The sequence below is a fragment of the Lepidochelys kempii genome, chromosome 5, assembly GCF_965140265.1.
Source record: "Lepidochelys kempii isolate rLepKem1 chromosome 5, rLepKem1.hap2, whole genome shotgun sequence".
NCBI classification, from domain to species: Eukaryota; Metazoa; Chordata; order Testudines; family Cheloniidae; genus Lepidochelys; species Lepidochelys kempii.
The window spans coordinates 62,018,905-62,038,561 of record NC_133260.1 but is presented as its reverse complement, the minus strand read 5'-3'; the positions used below and the strand labels follow the sequence as shown (position 1 = coordinate 62,038,561).

Genomic DNA, 19,657 nt, shown 5'->3' with positions numbered 1-19,657 from the left:
TGCAACACCATGAAATTTCAGATTTAAATAGCTGAAATCATGAAATTAACGATTTTTAAATTCCTATGACCGTGAAATTGACCAAAATGGACCATGAATTTGGTGGTGCCCTAAATATATGTAATCTTAGAAGATCCTCAGTTACAGTTGTACTCTGACTAAAATTAATATAATTTGAAGGATAATTCAATGTAACTATAACTTGGTTTTAAACCATGTAATGTCTGTATTGAAAACTTTAGTGTCTGTGCAGTTCAGTGACCAACTCAACATATGGAAGAATGTTAGGTTACATCTGACAAGGCAAATAGCTCTTCAAAGAAAAAAGTTGGATCCATGCTGAAAATCTTGAAAAATTATTTAATGCATATTAAACCTTTGATTGGTTTCTAAATGGTGTTATGGCATATATAGCTATTTACAGATTATGGACATCGCTTTACATCTTCATCAAACTTCTATAAATTTAGAACTACGCTAGGTTTGCCATGCTAAACAAACTTGGTACAATATACAAGTATTTCTTTTACCTAAAGGTTCAGGTTTTCATTTTATTAACACTTCTATTTTCATTTAGGAATTGAAGTTCAAGGTCAAATGTATTTACATTTCTTCAGATTATAAAACATGTAGCTTTTAGCAAACCTTTGTCTCTTGTTACTAAAAGGAATACAGCTTTGTAAATGTCTGTTTAGATCCATTTTGTAATGGCAAACCCCGTTCTGGGTTGGAATTGTGAAGTTTATTATAATATTCATGAGTTTTTTCACTGCTTTTTAAAAAAATTTTTTTATAGAATCGTATTCCTTCTCGACCCTCAATCCAATTTCAAGGACTCCAAGGGGTAAGTTGTTTTTATTTTAATTTTTAACTTGGCAGATAAAAATAATGCAGTACATAAAGCTGAGTTTTTACTTACACATCTGCCTTTTTTCTTCTAGAAGTGTTCATAATTACGTATGCAAAAGGAACAACTAATGTTTGCTCACAAATAGTTCAGAAAAGATTCAGTTACCTCCTGGGTAAACTCCTTTTCCTTTAAATAGGTTGAGATATTTGGCATGTGTTCTCCCTTAAACCCTAAACACGGAGAGGAGTTAACTTGTATTGTAAATCAGCAGTTTAAATAGAATTAGAGTGGGATCAGAAGAAATCACAAATGTAGTCTGCTTGAGAACAGTGTAGACAGGCGAGTTCTTAAACTATTGTGTCTGAGCCATCAGTGATATAAGCTGCTCATGGAGGTCTGTAAAATGAAACATTTTTGGAGCCAGCTGGTGAAGGGTTGAGCTGAGGATGGGAGTGGAAATGGGGTGTATGAAAGGATCCTTCTCTTATGAAGTGGTCCATTAAATGAAACAGTATGAAGCTTAGCGCAGGAGATCAACTTGAGTTCAGGTTATGATTTGCAGAAATACTATCATGAAGTGAAAGCATTTTAGATGATTTTCTTAAGGTGGACAGTAACCAGCCTCTATGGAAATAGATTAGCTGTTTATAAAACAGACAATGAAAAACATTTAATAAATTTGTAGTTCTACAACAGGCTCAGCTTTTTTTTTTTTTTTTTGGATTTCATGCCAATATAGTTAATGACTTGTTAGTGTTTAAATTCTAAACTTAATTGCCTATTCTCTCCCTCAGCCCCCTCTCCCATTGTCTCTTTCCATTTGTGCAGAAGCTAATGTGACTGATGTTTACTTGTTCTTATGCACTACTGAGATTTTTCTTAATTGCTGCAAAGGAGCAGTGGAAAGGTTTATGAGGTTACTAAATTGGTGATACATTTAATGCTAACACTTAAAATCTGTATGGAGTGTTGTAGCCATGTTGGTCCCAGGATATTAGAGAAACAAGGTGGGTGAGATAGTAGCTTTTATTGGACCAACTTCTGTTGGTGAAGGAGACATGCTTTTGAGCTTACACCAAGCTCTTCTTAAAATCTGGGTATTTATCACGGTGTGTCAGATACTGAATTTTTTATATAGGTGAAGTTCTTAACATGTGTAATCTGTGAATGATTCCAAGACAATTTTCCTACTTTACCATCTAAACAGTGTTAATGCCAGAAGACCTTAATGTATATTTTAGTTTTATTCATCAAGGACAGTGTTTTGGAGGCCTCTTTCCTTCCCCTTAAGAGACCTTTGCAGTACACTGGAGGAAAAATGTGTGTTCTGTGTACTGAATGCTACTAAAATTTCAGAGTCATATTAAATACATGTAGTACTTTTAGTATGACATCATTAATGCATTCTCTTCCACATGCAACAGAACAGTAAAATACACTTAGAGGAAAGGTAAAATGTTTACGTAACTGTTCTAGTCCTTCAGTTATCCTTATTTTTTTTAATGAATGTAATTTGTGCTAGTATTTTCTATTCACGAGGATATACTTACATTGTGAGGCATTACTAATAAAGCATCAATTCTGTTTTAAGGATATTCTGGTAGTTATTTCAAATTGTATCCTTTCAGCAAAGTGTTTTCAAAAGCTTCCCAAGCTTTTTTTTTTAAAAGAAAGGATTTAGCAGTGTTGTTCAGTATCCTGCAGTATTTGTTTTTGTCAAATTTCATTTTAAGTCAGCAAAAGCACTGATTAATTTGCAGTTGCTAGACTTCTAAAGTTGAACTGACACTTATAAATAAATATAAAAAAAAAATCCAAAGATCACTAATCTGTAATGCAGACATAAACAGTCTTAACGAATATTAACACTGTCGTTCAAAATGGACTAATCTGTCACTTAATTGTTCTGTGACTGAATTCCATATTTGGGGTTTTCTTTCCATTGATGTGGATGATGCCAGAATTAACTTCTAAAACAGAATAAAGAATGCAGCTGCTAAAATACCTCAGCTGTTTGTTTTGGGAGAAATATGCACAAGTCCCTAGGCTTGCTTCTCAAGAAAAAAGCACGTCAGGTGATCATTATAAATCTATTTGTAATTTCTTAATGTGTATTTTGTTAATGACTTAGGGTCTGGAAGTTTCTTATGTTTGCTCTAGCAAGCATTAAGATGTTGCATGAAGATACACTTATGAAACAGTATTTTAGTTTACTACTACTGTTCATACAATAACAGAACAGAAGTTCTAAAAACTGTCTTAGTTGTAGGTATCTACCCCCCCCCCAAAAAAAAACCTAAATGCTTTAGACCAGAAGGTGGCCAAACCACGGCTTGTGAGCCACATGCTTCTCTTCTACAGTTGAAGTGCAGCTCACAGAGCCCACATTCCTCACACCTATTCTCTGCCTACCTGACTGCGGGCGGGAGCTTAGGGTTTTAGCCCTGCAGGGATTGGGGTGCTGGGACTCGGGGCTTTAGCACCGCCTGAACCCTGCCGCCGCTCTCAGCCCTCCTGTAGGACAGAAGCCCTGAGCCCTGGTGCACCCTCCCTGCAGGCCTAAAGCCCCTAGCCCCACCACCCCATCGCAGAGCAGAAGCCCCCTAGCCCCACCACCCCGTCAGATAGGTGGAGAATGGGGGAGGTGTGTGGGACTCCAGGAAATACTTCAAGAGAATACTTAAGCCCTAGTGAACCCGATACTGTGAGAATGAGATAGAAAGAAAAGCTTGAACATGCGGGTTATATCAGGAAATTGCATCGTTCTGCATTCAGATGTTGTGCTGTGTGGTCTCCTTTAATTCCACAGAATACAGGCTGTGTTTACTGTACGCATTTTTAACAGTGAGGGTAATTAACCATTGGAACAACTTACCAAGGTCTGTGGTGTGTTCTTAATCACTGGCAATTTTTAAATCTAGATGGCTGTTAGAAATGATATGCTCTAGTTCAAACAAGAATTCATTAGAAAAGTCCTGTTTGTTAGGGTCACAATGGTCCTTTTTGGCCTTAATCTAGGAACCAAAAAGACCCCAAGCCGATTGCTACAGAGGAGCACATGGATCGGACAGAGACTTCTTTTAGAGGAGACTCTATTGATAGAGATTCTCTAGGTTTTAGTCAGGAGGAGAGGATGGAAGAGGATAAAGTATGGGCCAGTTCAGACAAAAAACATTCTCATAAAAAAGAATCTGACACATCAGAAAAGGGCAGACAAATAAACAGTGACAAGTTTTTAAAGTGCTTATACACAAATGCTAGAAGACTAAATAATAAGATGGGTGAACTAGAGTGTCTCGTGTTAAAGGAGAATATTGATCTAATAGGCATCATAGAAACCTGGTGGAGTGAGGACAATCAATGGGACACAATCATTCTGGGGTACAAAATATAACAGAAGGACAGAACAGGTCATGCGGGGGTGGGGCGGAGTGGCACTATATGTGAAAGAAAATGTAGAATCAAATGAAATAAAAATCTTAAATGAATCCACATGTTCCATAGAACCTCTATGGATAGTAATTCCATGCTCTAATAAGAATATAACAATAGGGATCTATTATCGACCACCTGACGAGGACAGTGACGATGAAATGCTAAGGGAGATTGGAGAGGCTATCAAAATAAAAAACTCAATAATAGTGGGGGATTTCAATTATCCCCATATTGACTGCGTACATGTCACCTCAGGGACAAAATGCAGAGACAAAATTTCTTGATACTTTAAATGACCGCTTCTTGGAGCAGCTGGTATAGGAACCCACAAGGGAGAGGCAACTCTCGATCTAGTCCTGAGTGGAGCGCTGGATCTGGTCCAAGAGGTAAATATAACAGGACCGCTTGGAAATAGTGACCATAATATAATAACATGTAACATTCCTGTGGTGGGAAGAACATCTCAACAGCCCAACACTGTGGCATTTAATTTCAGAAAGGGGAACTATGCAAAAATGAGGAGGTTAGTTAAACAGAAATTAAAAGGTACAGTGCAAGCTCCATGGACACTTTTCAAAGACACCATAATGGATACCCCAATTAAAAAACACAGTAAAAGAACTAAAAAAGAGCCATTGTGGCTTGGCTTAACCATGTAAAAGAAGCAGTGAGAGATAAAATGTCATCTTTTTAAAAGTTAAAGTCAAATCCTAGTGAGGTAAACAGAAAGGAGCATAAACACTGACAAATTAAATGTAAAAACGTAATAAGAAAAGCCAAAAAGGAGTTTGAAAACAGCTAGCCAAAAACTCAAAAGGTAATAACAAAATGTTTAAGTACATCAGAAGCAGGAAGTCTGCTAAACAACCAGTGGGGCCCCTGGGCGATCAAGATGCAAAAGGAGCACTTAAAGACGATAAAGTCATCGCGGAGAAACTAAATTAATTCTTTGCTTCAGTCTTCACGGCTGAGGATGTTAGGGAGATTCCCAAACCTCAGCCATCTTTTGTAGGTGACAAATCTGAGGAATTGTCACAGATTGAAGTGTCACTAGAGGAGATTTTGAAATTAATTGAGAAACTTAACAGTAACAAGTCACCGGGACCAGATGGCATTCATCCAAGAGTTCTGAAAGAACTCAAATCTGAAATTGCGGAACTGTTAACTACGGTTTGTAACCTGTCCTTTAAATCAGCTTCTGTACCCAGTGACTGGAAGATAGCTAATGTAATGCCAATATTTAAAAAGGTCTCTAGAGGTGATCCTGGCAATTACAGATCAGTAAGTCTAACGTCAGTACCGGGCAAATTAGTTAAAACAATAGTAAAGGATAAAATTGTCAGACCCATAGAAGAACATAAATTGTTGGGCAAACGTCAACATCCTTTCTGTAAAGGGAAATCATGTCTTACTAATGTATTAGAGTTCTCTGAAGGAGTCAACAAACATGTGGAAAAGGGGATCCAGTGGACATAGTGTACTTAGATTTCCAGAAAGCCTTTGACAAGGTCCCTCACCAAAGGCTCTTACATAAATTAATTTGTCATGGGATCAGAGGGAAGATCCTTTCATGGATTGAGAACTGGTTAAAAGACAGGGAACAAAGGGTAGGAATAAATGGTAAATTTTCAGATTCGAGGGGGTAACTGGTGGTGGTCCCCAAGGGTCAGTCCTAGGACCAATCCTATTCAACTTATTCATAAATGGTCTGGAGAAAGGGATAAATGGTGAGGTGGCAAAGTTTGCAGATGATACTAAACTGCTCAAAATAGTTAAGACCAAAGCAGACTACAAAGAACTTCAAAAAGATCTCCGAAAACTAAGCGATTGGGCAACAAAATGGCAAATGAAATTTAATGTGGATAAGTGTAAAGTAATGCACATTGATAAAAATAACCCCAACTATACAAACAATATGATGGGGGGGGGGCTAATTTAGCTACAACTAATCAGGAGAAAGATCTTGGAGTCATTGTGGATAGTTCTCTGAAGACATCCACGCAGTGTGCAGCGGCAGTCAAAAAAGCAAACAGGATGTTAGGAATCATTTAAAAAAGGGATAGAGAATAAGACGGAGAATATCTTATTGCCCTTATATAAATCCATGGTACACCCACAACTTGAATACTGCGTACAGATGTGGTCCCCTCATCTCAAAAAAGATACACTGGCATTAGAAAAGGGCAACTAAAATGATTAGGAGTTTGGAACGGGTCCCCATATGAGGAGAGATTAAAGAGGTTAGGACTTTTCAGCTTGGAAAAGAGGAGACTAAGGGGGGGGGGGGTATGATAGAGGTATATAAAACCATGAGTGGTGTGAAGAAAGTGAATAAGGAAAAGTTATTGCTCCCCTAATATAAGAACTAGGGGCCACCAAATGAAATTAATGGGTAGCAGGTTTAAAACAAATTAAAGGAAGTTCTTCTTCACACAGTGCACCTGCCTGAGGTGGTTGTGAAGGCTAGGACTATAACAGGGTTTAAAAGAGAACTGGATAAATTCCTGTAGGCTAAGTCCATTAATGGCTCTTAGCCAGGATGGGTAAGGAATGGTGTCCCTAGCCTCTGTTTGTCAGAGGGTGGAGATGGATGGCAGGAGAGAGATTACTGATCATTACCTGTTAGGTTCATTCCCTCTGGGGCACCTGACATTGGCTACTGTTGGTAGACTGGATGCTGGGCTGGATGGGCCTTTGGTCTGACCCAGCATGGCCATTCTTATGTTTTTATGTTATGTTCACTCGTTATATCACCTATTTTCAAAAGGGTGTCCTAACATTAGAACCTGAGGGGATATACTTCTCTACTTTGTGCAGCCACAGCCCCCACCAAAAATGTCAGCTGAAGAGCAGAACTTGATTGCACTGAAGGAGTCTAGCGCCCACAGTAATTGGAGAAAGTACAGCAACTTCTAGTTACTCTCCTAGTACAAAACAACAATCAATGATGATAAAAGGTTCCAGGTTCAGAGCTGATAATGGGAAATCCTTTTTCACGCACAACACAAAATTAGCCTGTAAATTTGATTGCCATAAGATATCCTGCCGAGAGTTTAGGAAGATTTAAAAAAGCATTGATCAGTAAATGGATAAGCATTTATAGAGTAGCTAGAGTAAATGTTAACATGTATATGCAAGAGTTTTGTCAGGGATATAAACACTCATGCATCAGGGTATGACCGACTCCTTACTAGTAGAGATAAGGAGAGAACTTTCCTTGGAGGCAGGTTGTTTCAGAAATGCCTGGTGCATGGTTTCTTGCACCTTCCTCGGGAGCAGCTGTTACTGACCACTGTCAAACAGGATACTGGATCCGATCTAGTACAGGAATTCTTATATACAGAGCAAGCAGCCACAAAGCACAAACGGAACCAAGACTGTGGAAAGAAGCTGAATTACTGTCCCAAGTTACAAGAACTAGCTGTATGCATCACTTGAGGGTTCAGAGTAAAACTTTTTAATAAGAAAGATCAGTAATCCCACATGTCTCTTATGCCCTTGTCTATCTAGACTTCTAAGAAGTTATGCTTCTTTTGATCTCCTATGATAGTGAGTACTCCTAACTATATTGTCATTTTTTCCTTGTTACAGTATTGTGCAGTAAGATGACTAAAAGGAGGGTCTGCTCATTATCCACTAAACCCTCCAATTTTTTCTACGTTTTAAAACTCCTACCTTTCCAAGATAAGTCTCACTCTCTCACAGTCCTGCACTGCACTAGAGGATCACACACTTCGTAGCTTCTGTAGGACAATCTTATGACATACACCAGGGGCTCCTTGCATTCCTCCATTCTACCCCACAAGCTCCTTGTGTGCCACCCTCCCATCCCTCTCTCTTTCTAAAAGGACTTAAGTCATGCAGAGAAAATAGATTTGCTTCTTTAAACCAAGGAACTCAGTCCTCCAGTTCAACACTTCCTGTAGGTGAGTAAATAGGGGATTAATTTAATTGGTGTGGTGAATCTCCATACAAATGTGACTGAATCTTACCTTCCTTTCTCCTCCGCCTTGCCCAAATTGCAAACTTTAGGAGTGAGTGGTACCAGAAACAGTTTCTTCTACTGCTGCCTAATTAAGTATGGATTTCTCCCTTTTCATGTTCAGTTTCATTTCACTTCCTATATAGATCCCGTCACCTCCAGAAAAATACAAACTTTTTCATATCCAGTAAAGTATAAAAGATCCAAATTCAGCACTAATTAATGTTTAATACCCTGTAATTGGCCACCTCTGCATACTCTTCATCTGTTAATCAAAGTAATACACAAATTTTGGTCTAAAATATTTGTGATTCTAGTAATCCCTGAATGTTTAGACACACTGTCTTTAATCAGCCCAAGATTCTTTTACCTTCCACGGTTGCTCCACTGGTTAACTCGGTGTTCATTAAGAGGGATTTGTCTAAACAGAAAGACAAGAGGAAAGGCAGGGAGAGGAGCAAGGGGGAAAGAGCAGGTGAGAAAAGAGAGGAAAGGAAGGCAGAAGAGAGGTGTGGAATGAGGCTAGGGTGAAAAGACTGGGGGCTTGTCTACATTTAAAAAGCTGCTGTGGCATATCAGTGAAGACACTACCTAGATAATTTACCTTCCTAAGAGGTGCTTTCTGCACTGGGGGGAGTTGGTATAACTGCATCGCTCAGGAGTGTGGATTTTCCACACCCCTGAGCAACATAGTTTATACCATCATAAATTGCTAATGTAGACTAAGCCTGAGACAGGATTAGAGGGGGTTGAAGCAAACAGCCAGTCGGCACAGGGCAGAAAAAGTCCAGTCAAAATTGTAGATAATATCTGTCCATTGGTCCCAGCTGAAGGTGCCTGTGCAGCTGCTATGCTGGCTTCAGTCTCTGGTTGGCTCTTCCCTGCAGTCTTTCCAAAACACAGTATAGCTAAGGGGAGGGGCTGCACCAAATGGGGTCTAAGGGTAAAATGGGTGTCTCCCTTATATAGTTCAGTCCCAAAGTGGGGTAGGTCCAATTTTACCTCTTCTCACATACCCCAGTGCAGCAGTACTGCTTAAGCTGCTTCTGTATTTACATGCATTGTCTAGGAAAATTTCCTGGCTTTCAGGATTGGGTGCTGTTGGGCACAGTTTAGCTGACAACGTAGATACAAAAGATGAACTGAGAGAAGCACTTAGACAAGGTCTTGGCAGTGGGCTTGGGCTGAATGTAGATGAGAAGCTGAGTTACTTGCCTGGAGGAGGAGGCGGCAGCGGCAGCTGGAAACAAAGGCTGAATTTCCTGCTTCAAGTGTTAGAGATTGTCCAAGGAGAGCAAAGGGTTATGGGAGATCCCCTCCGGTACTTTGATGGAGGCCCAATCTTTCTGAGGAGTAGCAGTTGCACATTGCATTGTACGCTGTACAAAATGGTAACTGAAGGAATTGTCCATGCTTTGGAATACATGTTTATTGAAAACAATGGGAAGGAAGATATATCCCACTTATAGGTTTGTGGAGATGAGAGGAAATGATGCAGGAGGAAAAAATAAAGGCTCTGGTCTCCCACACTAGTACTTATTCGCTGGGAAAATGTCAGATTAAATAACTCTCCCTTGAAGAGACCCACCTGTTGAAGTGTGAACTGGAGGGGAGAGGACAGTAGTAGAGGGATAGACAGTTAATTTCACTGTGCACTAGGGGGAAAAACATGTTAGCTAACTTGTATATAAATACTACTTATTTTCCTAGTTTGGACAAGACCTTGGTGATAGTATGGAATGTACATCCAGAGAACTTTGCAGAACTTTCTAATCTTTTATTGCCTTTTTGGGGGGCTGGGAACTAGTAAGGACAAAGTAGGCCTAATAACTATTGAGGCAAGGATTTCATTGTTTTCAGAAGGAGGTAAAGATAATGTATTTTGGTGGTTGTACCACCTTGGATCTATGCTTTCTGGCATATGGAGATACAGTACTTGCTAATCTGGAAATCTGTGGGAATGAGATGTAAGGGGAATATGACAACATTCTTTTTAAATGCATTGCATACCAAGTATCTACATGAATTTATTTTATTGTAAAAAAGATTAATCAGTTTGGTATATACAGTAGTCTTTCAATAGAACTTAAAACCAAAAAACATATTGCTTCCTGATAGCCAGGAATAGAACATGCAAGCTGTTCCTGCTAACACAAGTGTTGACTGAAGAATTCTTAAATCATGGCTCTCTGACCTTCTGCTAAGTGTACATCAAATAGGAAAAACAAACAGTATAAATGTCCAAAAGTTTATCTTGCGTTGAAACATTGTACTTTCATTCTGATTACCCAGAAGTCCTTGACTCGTGCACTGAAGTTCTCTGAGGATTATTTAATTTTAAAGAAAGCACGACTAATAAAAAAAAAATGTAGTAAAGTTTCTGTGATGTTCACAATGACTTGACATTTACATACCAGTCTGAGTTTAAATTCATCTCCTTACAAAACCAGGACAGATAACTAACAGATCAGCTGCAACAGAACGCGTATTACAGATTAAATTAGCCGTCTAATTTTTAAGAGCCCAGGCTTTTTACCCAGCCATTTTAGCTCACATTAAAGTAGACACGGTCTATTCTACACTAGGCTTTCAGCACACACTAGTCAACATGTTCTAACGTTACTACTTTAAATCCTGACTTAGGGAAATGCCTAGTTTGAAAGGGAGCTTCTTGAAAGAGGAGAGATCACTTGTTTTATTGGAGGAATTAAGCTGTTCCATGTGAAGGTACAGCATAAAGCCATGAAACCAAAATGGGAGGAAGAGAGAAATTACTGGGTAAGGCTAGTGGAGCTGACAGAGTACAGTGCACTAGGGTTGGGGGAAAAGAAAAGATGACAATAGAGTAGTCAAGGCTCCGTATGTGAGGACTGATTTGAACGCTGTACAGAATGAAGTAGGAAGTCAAGTTACAGGACTCAGCAAGGGACAGTGAGAACATAAGAACAGCCATACTGCGTCAGACCAACTGTCCATCTAGCCCAGTATCCTGTCTTCCAACAGTGGCCAATGCCAGGTGCCCCAGGGGAATGAACAGAACAAGTAATCATCAAGTGATCCATCACCTATTGCCCATTCCCAGCTTCTGGCAAACAAAGGCTAGGGATACCCGTCCTGGTTAATAGCCATTAATGGACTATTCTCCATGAACTTACCTTTTTTTTTTAAAAAAAACCCTGTTATAGTCTTGGCCTTCACAACCTCCTCTTGCAAAGAGTTCCACAGACTGTGTTGTGTGAAAAAATACTTCCTCTTATTTGTTTTAAACTTGCTGCCTATTAATTTCATTTGGTGACCCTCCTAGTTCTTGTGTTATGGGAAGGAATAAATAACACTTAATTTACTTTCTCCACACAGTCATGATTTTATAGACTTCAATCATATCGCCCCTTAGTCATCTCTTTTCCAAGATGAAAAGTCCCAGTCTTATTAATCTCTCCTCAGATGGAAGCCGTTCCATACCCCTTTTTGTTGCCCTTTTCTGAACTTTTTCTAATTCCATTATATCTTTTTTGAGGTGGGACAACCATATATGTACACAGTATTCAGGATGTGGGCATACCATGGATTTGTATAGAGGCAATATGATGATATATTCTGGTTTTTTAACTATCCCTTTCTTAATGATTCCTAACATTCTGTTCACTTTTTTGACTGCCGCTGCACATTGAGTGGATGTCTTCAAAAATTAGCCACAATGACTCACAAGATCTTTCTTGAGTGGTAACAGCTAATTTAGACCCCATCGTTCTATATGTATAGCTGGGTTCATGTTTTCCAATGTGCATTACTTTGCATTTATCAACATTGAATTTCATCTGCCATTTTGTTGCCCCGTCACAGTTTTGAGAGAGCCTTTTGTAGCTCTTTGCAGTCTGCCTGGGACTTAACTATCTTGAATAGTTTTGTATCATCTGAAAATTTTGCCACCTCACTGTTTACACCTTTTTCCAGATCATTTATGAATATGTTGAATAGGACTGGGGGGGACACTATTTACCTCTCTCCATTCTGAAAACTATCAGAATGTCCGTCGGAAAAAAAATCAGCTGTAGTATCTTGACTAAACCACAGATGAAAGTCAAGAGGCCAGAAATGAGAGAGATACTAAAGGAGCAGACCAGAGTTTTACCTGTGGGTACAAAGGCAGAGACTATTTTTGAAGTTGTAAAAAAAAGAAATATAACGTTTGGGGTACCAGATCCCAGAAGAGAAGCTGGTTGACAGTTAATGTGGATGAGACTGAAGTAATGCTAGTGCGATGAGGGAAGCAACGTAATCATAGAATATCAGGGTTGGAAGGGACCTCAGGAGGTCATCTAGTCCAACCCCCTGCTCAAAGCAGGACCAATCCCCAATTTTTGCCCCAGATCCCTAAATGGCCCCCTCAAGGATTGAACTCACAACCCTGGGTTTAGCAGGCCAGTGCTCAAACCACTTAGCTATCCCTCCCCCCCGATGAACAACTCCTGCATAACTGTCCTTTCTATTAAATGCATCAACCTTCAAACTGTAATAGAAGGAATGGATAGATATGTCATCTTGGTATTGTCTTCTGTACTATCCACAGTAACTGTTTTGGAATATTTATTCTGTAAATGCTTCTACTGTGTAATGTGGTGTCTCCACCAGGCACTTTTTAAAGACTGTCAATTAATATATTAAGGTGTATACACTTTCAAAGTAAACTCGAAGCATATGTGGCTGCAGTCATCTGCTTCGATCTATTTAATTGTTTTGGGGGAAATACTCTTGAAGTATAATTTTAAATGGAAGGAAGATACTCATCAATGGAGAGCTTGGAGAAAGCCAAAACAGTCTGCAAAGTACATGGAGCTGTGTGTGGGGAGGGGGAGACTTACTCTTTAGATCAAAATCTCACAGAATTTCATACAGAATTATCAATCATGCAAGGGACACACAAATAAAAATTAGTCTGTTTTATTTTTAAATATTTTCAGGTACCATGCCTGCATCTGAACTCTGCCAATTCTTGAGTTTACAATCAGTCTTTAAAATGTGAAAAAGACCATACAAATGGGAGATCATGAAACTGACTCGACACAATGCTATCAGATTATACACAGTAAACTTGGGAAAATATTTTTATTTCAATTATAGTAATTAGTGAACAATAGTAGGCTGAAAAAAATTCTGCATAGTAATATTTTTAGTGTTCTATAGTAGTCTTGCAGACTCTTAAGATAAATCTGTGATACGGGATCAAAAATGGCCTCTACAAAAGGTCTTTTTATCGCTGATGTTTTAGTATTAATCTCCCAGTTGGGAAGATAAACTGTTATAACAGGTTCTGATACATAATCCAAGATTTGTATCTGCTAATTAAACTACTTCAGTTAAATCCTTTCTCTTTAGTGTATAGCGCTCTATTGAATAGGACAAATACACATGTTTTGAGTATAAATAGCTGAGTAGTGTGCAGGTTTGGTCCCTATCTTTCTCTCTGGAGGCCAGCAGTAGTCCCAAGATGCTGCTATACTCTGTCCAACATGGGTAATCAAATCATAAATGGCAGAGACTTTTTTCCTAGGCTTTCATTTCAAGGAAGAAATTTACACAACTAGTACAATGTGTGATTTAAAACCAATCATGACTATTGGCCAATTTTATAAGCAAAATAAAAGGTGTGTACCAGAGGAGGATTCCAAAAAGGGCATTGTGAATGTTGCTTTTAAGTAAACATTTTCATTCAGGATAGGTTATTTAATGTGTTGAACCTTCAAATAGATTCCACTCTTAAATAAGAGTTTGTCAAACTGCAAAGTTTAACTTAAAATATATACTACTCAAAAACATCTGCTTTATTTTTGCTTTTATAGAACGGCATGTTAAAGCATGCATCACATGGCTTTGCTTTTCTATTGATCACGTGAAACTGATACTTTTTAAATCTCCAGAATACAGAATGTTCTGTACTATGCACAAAGCATAGGATGAGTGTATTGAACCAGGAAAGCAAGTTTTATCATGTGATTTCTTGTACAAAAAGCTATGTGTATTTTGTATTTTTTACAAGCAACTTGATTTAAAATAGATAAGTATTTGTCTGACCAGCTTTTAGTCCAGGAGAGTTTAAACAAATCCATATAACTAAGCTATTTTTAACAGTCTTATCATTAATGTTCCTGTTTTCTCTCCTCCCATCTTTGGTTTGTGCCTTGATTTTTATTCTAGAAATCTAGTCCTGTCTAAATTCCACTAAGATTAACTGTCATTTAAAAGCCAGGAAACAAGGTACTGTAGGTTCTACTTATGTTGTTCTGTTTGCTTGCTTAGCCAAACAGTAAGGCTTTTGCTTATTCAGTAATGCACCTAATCAATGCTTAACTTTTCAGTACACTAATAGTCCTGTTGGAGTCAGTTGGGCTCTACACATGACTAAAGTTAAATAAGTGCTTAAGTGCCATGCTGAATTAGGGCTGTTTTTTGTAGACGTGAGCAGGGTTCAACTTGTATAACTATAGTTATAGTCTTGTGTCCTGATAAGATTATTTTTGAGAGGAAAGTGTGCCAGAGTTAACTCATTTTATTATATCTTCATCATTTGAGTGTCAGTCATATTACAAATATTAAGTACACTTTATCATTGCGCTTGGATTTAAAGTGTAAAAAAAGTACTATACAAATCACATTGATGGGCACATGTAAAACTTCAGTTTATATTTATCTTTTAGCTTGTCAAAATTCCTAAAGCTGATCTCCCAAATGAAGTGCATAACTTTAACTTCTACTTGTCAAATGTTGGCAAAGATAATCCTCAGGGAAGCTTTGATTGTGTCCAGCAAACTGTCTCAAGGTAAGCAATACTTAAATTTGTCCTAAAAGAAAATAATACGTTCGTTGTGTGTTATAGAACAGAAACGGTGAAAGGCTGTAAAACTTTTTTCTTCAAACTACAAGTAAAATATAACTTCTAGTTAAGAGTATGGTCTCTTATAAACTATAAATATCTGCTTTTACATATCACTGTTTTTGTTTTGCTTTCCAAAAACTAACCTCTGAGTACTTTCTCACCTCACTAGTGCCATACTTGAAAAGTAGGCAGTATTGTCAATGCTTGGATCAGATCAGTGCTATTACTGTTTAAATATGGCTATACCTGGCAGCATTCTAGCATGGTTTCTCTGACCATGATGGATAAGGATTTTAAGAACTACTACACTAGTTAAAAATCTTATCCACAATTGCATGACTACCCTGTTTCAGGGGCTGGTTGAAACACAGCAATTCCTTGACGCTGTACGGTTGGGTTTGCAACAAGGCTTATACTATTCACTTGCATCTATGCAGGCAAGATTGCTGTACCATTCTGGAGTAGACACTTACAAGTGGGCCAAAGAAAATGGTGTTTCTGGTACTGTAGATGAATCCTGTCTTATAGACCAACTCCCTTGGTAATTTACAGTGTTAGAACTTGTATTGCAGACAAACAGCTATGCAGACCGATCAGGGAAATTGAGCTAAAACTCTGCAATAAACAGCCATGCTTATACATGGGCATAGATGACATAGTTCTACTCTCAATCTAGGCAGTGCTAAAAGTCTGAAGTTCTTAAACCTGTGTAGAGAAACTACTAGAGTCAACATACCAGTTCTTTTATGGTTTTAGAACACTTGTGCAGAAACTTCTTGTTGGAATTTCACACAATGTTTAACTTGTTCAGTTTTGAGACGATCCTATGAATTATGATGGAAAATGCAACTGACACTTTTAAAAAAAAAAAAAAATCCTGAAGTTTCATCACTGGAGTTGAAAAGCTTAAACTTTAAACTGCCATGGTTTGGAGTTGCCAATTGGCCAACCCAGGCTGCAGAATTACCCAGCAGTCCCTTTTCTTCTCTGGTCCCTTGTCTCCTTTATTTCTCTCTCCCACTCCACTCTCATTAGGCCACACACACAATTATTAACCATTAGCGGCCATTTTGTAAGTGATAGCGTGCCCTACTTATTTTTGTTTAAGACATAACTAAAATGTTTATCAAGAAATTCGTTAACGTGAATATTTTGGTGTTAAAATGCCAAAGGATAAACTGAATCATAACTTGAAAAAATATACTGTGCCCAATTGAAGGCTAGAGACAGCATTCAAGAAGTCAAACTCAGGGAGTGCAATTTGCCTTGGGTAATGGAATGGATATTACCTTGGCTTTTCAATATTCTAGTGCATTCTTTGAGATATAACAAACTAAAGAACTTGGAAGTTGCACAGTATTATAACTAAATTTTGTCCATAGTAGAGATGGCACCCTGCTCTAGTGGGGCACTCTAGTAGCTGTGAAATCTTAAATGTATTCTGGGTTGTTAAAGCTGAGCTTGACCTAGCTGGCATGACTTCAGGGGAGTTAAAAATAAAATGGTAAGTGAAGGAGAAATGATGTGCTGAATGTTCCTTACCCATTCTATTTGGAACATTAAGCAGAGAATTGTGGAGTTGCTTTCAGAAATGTTGCAGGTCAGCTAGAGTCACTGTCCTAGTGGTATCTGAGTAGCTCTGATCCCACAAAGAACTAGCATGGTTTTAACTAGGCATTTATGCTGTACTTGTCACAGAGTGTTTAAAACATCGTCTTGTTTTGAATTTGAATAGTCTTCCCTGCCCAGTATGGAACAGGAACTTTTATATTAAAACTGTTTGAGGAACAACTGTCTCTATAAATATTTATAGGAGTAGCACAGTTTTAATCCAGGTATGTAGGCTTCATTGTTCTTAAAGCACACTATAATGCTTGAAGGGACACTGAACTTCACATCTAGTCAGTTTTTTAATACACAAGTTACAAGGTACTACACCTGCCCTTGAGTTTTTGTGGTTTTGTTATTACACTTCACTGTTTTTCACATTTGTCCCCTGTTATATGTAAGACCCACAGAAACAAATGTGTAAACTATGAAAATAGACTCTCTGATGTGCAGTCAAATACACAAATTAAGCAAGTTGAGAAATAGAATTGTTTAATAACTGGAGGGTTAGAGAAATCTTAGGCTACGGGTAATGGTAAAATTGACACTGAGAATTAGGTTGATGGTTTTCCTTAAAAGGTTGAAGAGAGTTAATTAGAACTTCATGAATGATTAAGGCCCTGTTTTGACAGCCAAAAGTCAGTTTTTCACTTACGTTAACTCAGTTGAGTGAGTTTAGCATAATTTGAAAAGTCTTCTGAATGCTTAAGGCACGCTTTATGTCGCGTTCTGGTACCATATAACTCTTTTGGTTAGACAGGTGACTTTTTTAATTGAAATAGCTATCCTGTTTTACAACCTCTAATAGCAGTATAAGGTTGTCTTAATCCAGCATCACTGTGTCCACGCCGGGTGGGGTGGGGTGTTCTACCATTTAACTGTACTTGTATGGTTAGTGGTATAACATCTGTGTAGAGATGCCATAAAACACATTTGAAGCTGTGTTAGATGATAGCTAGGTGTGTCGTAGCCTAGAGGGATTGAAAAATGCACCTTTTTGCCCATTAAGATTTGCCATAAATGCCCCTAATTTTTATTCTGTATTGATACGTTTGAGTTCAGAATAAAGTACTTATTCTCTTGAAACTGTATTTTCTTTTAATACTTTCATAGTTCTGGAGCCTCGCAGCTCAATTGTCTGGGATTTATACAGGATAAAATTACAGTATGTGCAACAAACGACTCTTATCAGATGACAAGAGAACGCATGACCCAGGCAGAAGAAGAATCTCGCAACCGCAGTACAAAGGTCATAAAACCTGGTGGGCCATTTGTAGGTATGGTTGTATCTAACTTTTTAATCTAATAGACAATTAGAAGGTAGTAATTCTGACCGTCTTCAGGATCATAAATGTTTAGTCTACTGACACTGCTTACATCAGAGCATCTCAGTTTTTTTGGTAGCACAGCTTCACATCTATTCACAGTGCCCCACTCACTCGTTTTCCTTTTTCTCCCTTATTATGCTTCCTCCTTGTTCCCCAGTACATGCTTCCTGGATTTCCATTCTTTCCCAGAACCCTGTACATCCATTTCCTCAGTTCTGTGCTCCTTGACTATTTCCTTCCCTTCTTAGACACTTCATAGTCTCATTGTTTGTAACTACCATTACAAGTTGTTTAAATAGTACATGTGTTCATGGATTGACCTACAGTGTTTCAATTCATAAAGCTATCAATATTGCCTTAACCTGTAGTCTGGAAAAGTGACACAGTGAAGGTTTGGTATACAAGATCATAAACCTAGGAGCAACAGAAAAGTGAATTCTGTATGCAGTGTGATGCATGTATCTTGATTTAAAAATCCTTTTAGCAAGAACGCAGTTTCCTCTGATAGTAGCTTGACCACCTTATTAGCAGGGTTATAATGGGAGCTAGATTTAGTGATTTACCAGGGACAGTAATTCTTTGCTTTCGTGAAAACACTGGCAGGATCACAGAATTGGTGCCTTCCTATGGATTTTGTAGTACTTATAATTGAAGGTTGTTGTGCTTCAAATACTCTGCTCTTATTATATAGAGATCCATGACAATATAAACCATTCCATGCATGGTGGTTAGGCAGAGTCTGAAGCTGGTTTGAAATAGTACCAAGATCACAGAACCTAGAGATGCAGAGCTGGAAGAGACCACAACAGGTCATCTTGTCTATCCCCCCTACTCCCATGCTGAGGCAGGGTCAAATAAATCTTTTTTAAAAACCTCCAATGATGAGGATTCCACAACCTCCCTTGGTAACCTATTCAAGTATTTGGCTGCCTTTATAGTTAGAAAGCTTTTCCTAATATCTGACCTAAATCTCCCTTGCTGCAGACTAAGGCTATTACTTCTCCCTTTTATCTTCATTGGATAAGGAGAATAATTGATCAGCATCCCCTTTTAAACAGCAGCTTTACTATCTGAAGACTGTTATCAGGTCCCTCCCTCAGTCTTTTCTGAAGACTAAACATGTCCAGTTTTTTTAACCTTTTCTTACAGGTCAGTTTTTCTAAACCTTTTATCATTTTTGTTGCTCTTCTGAGTCACTCCAGCTTGTCCACGTCTTTCCTAAAATGTGGCACTCAAAACTGGACACAGTGCTCCTGTCAAAAGCAGGACAGAAAAGGAGGACTTGTGGCACCTTAGAGACTAACCAATTTATTAGAGCATAAGCTTTCGTGAGCTACAGCTCACTTCTTCAGATGCATATCGTGGAAACTGCAGCAGGCTTTATATATACACAGAGAATATGAAACAATACCTATTCCCACCCCACTGTCCTGCTGGTAATAGCTTATCTAAAGTGATTTCCAGCACAAATCCAGGTTTTCTCACCCTCCACCCCCCCACACAAATTCACTCTCCTGCTGGTGATAGCCCATCCAAAGTGATAACTCTTTACACAATGTGCATGACAATTAAGCTGGGCT

At 38.4% G+C, this 19,657-nt stretch overlaps 1 protein-coding gene across 3 annotated transcripts in view; it reads left to right on the top strand.

Annotated features, from left to right (window-relative positions):
• The window catches only part of ELL2 (elongation factor for RNA polymerase II 2), a 79,272-nt gene that overhangs the window by 13,883 nt on the left and 45,732 nt on the right, over positions 1-19,657 (top strand). For all 3 annotated transcript variants that reach the window (XM_073344548.1, XM_073344547.1, XM_073344549.1), the window contains exons 2-4: positions 797-844; positions 14,963-15,084; positions 17,863-18,026. In XM_073344548.1, coding sequence (XP_073200649.1) covers positions 797-844; positions 14,963-15,084; positions 17,863-18,026 — 334 coding nt within the window. The remainder of the gene's footprint in view (positions 1-796; positions 845-14,962; positions 15,085-17,862; positions 18,027-19,657) is intronic.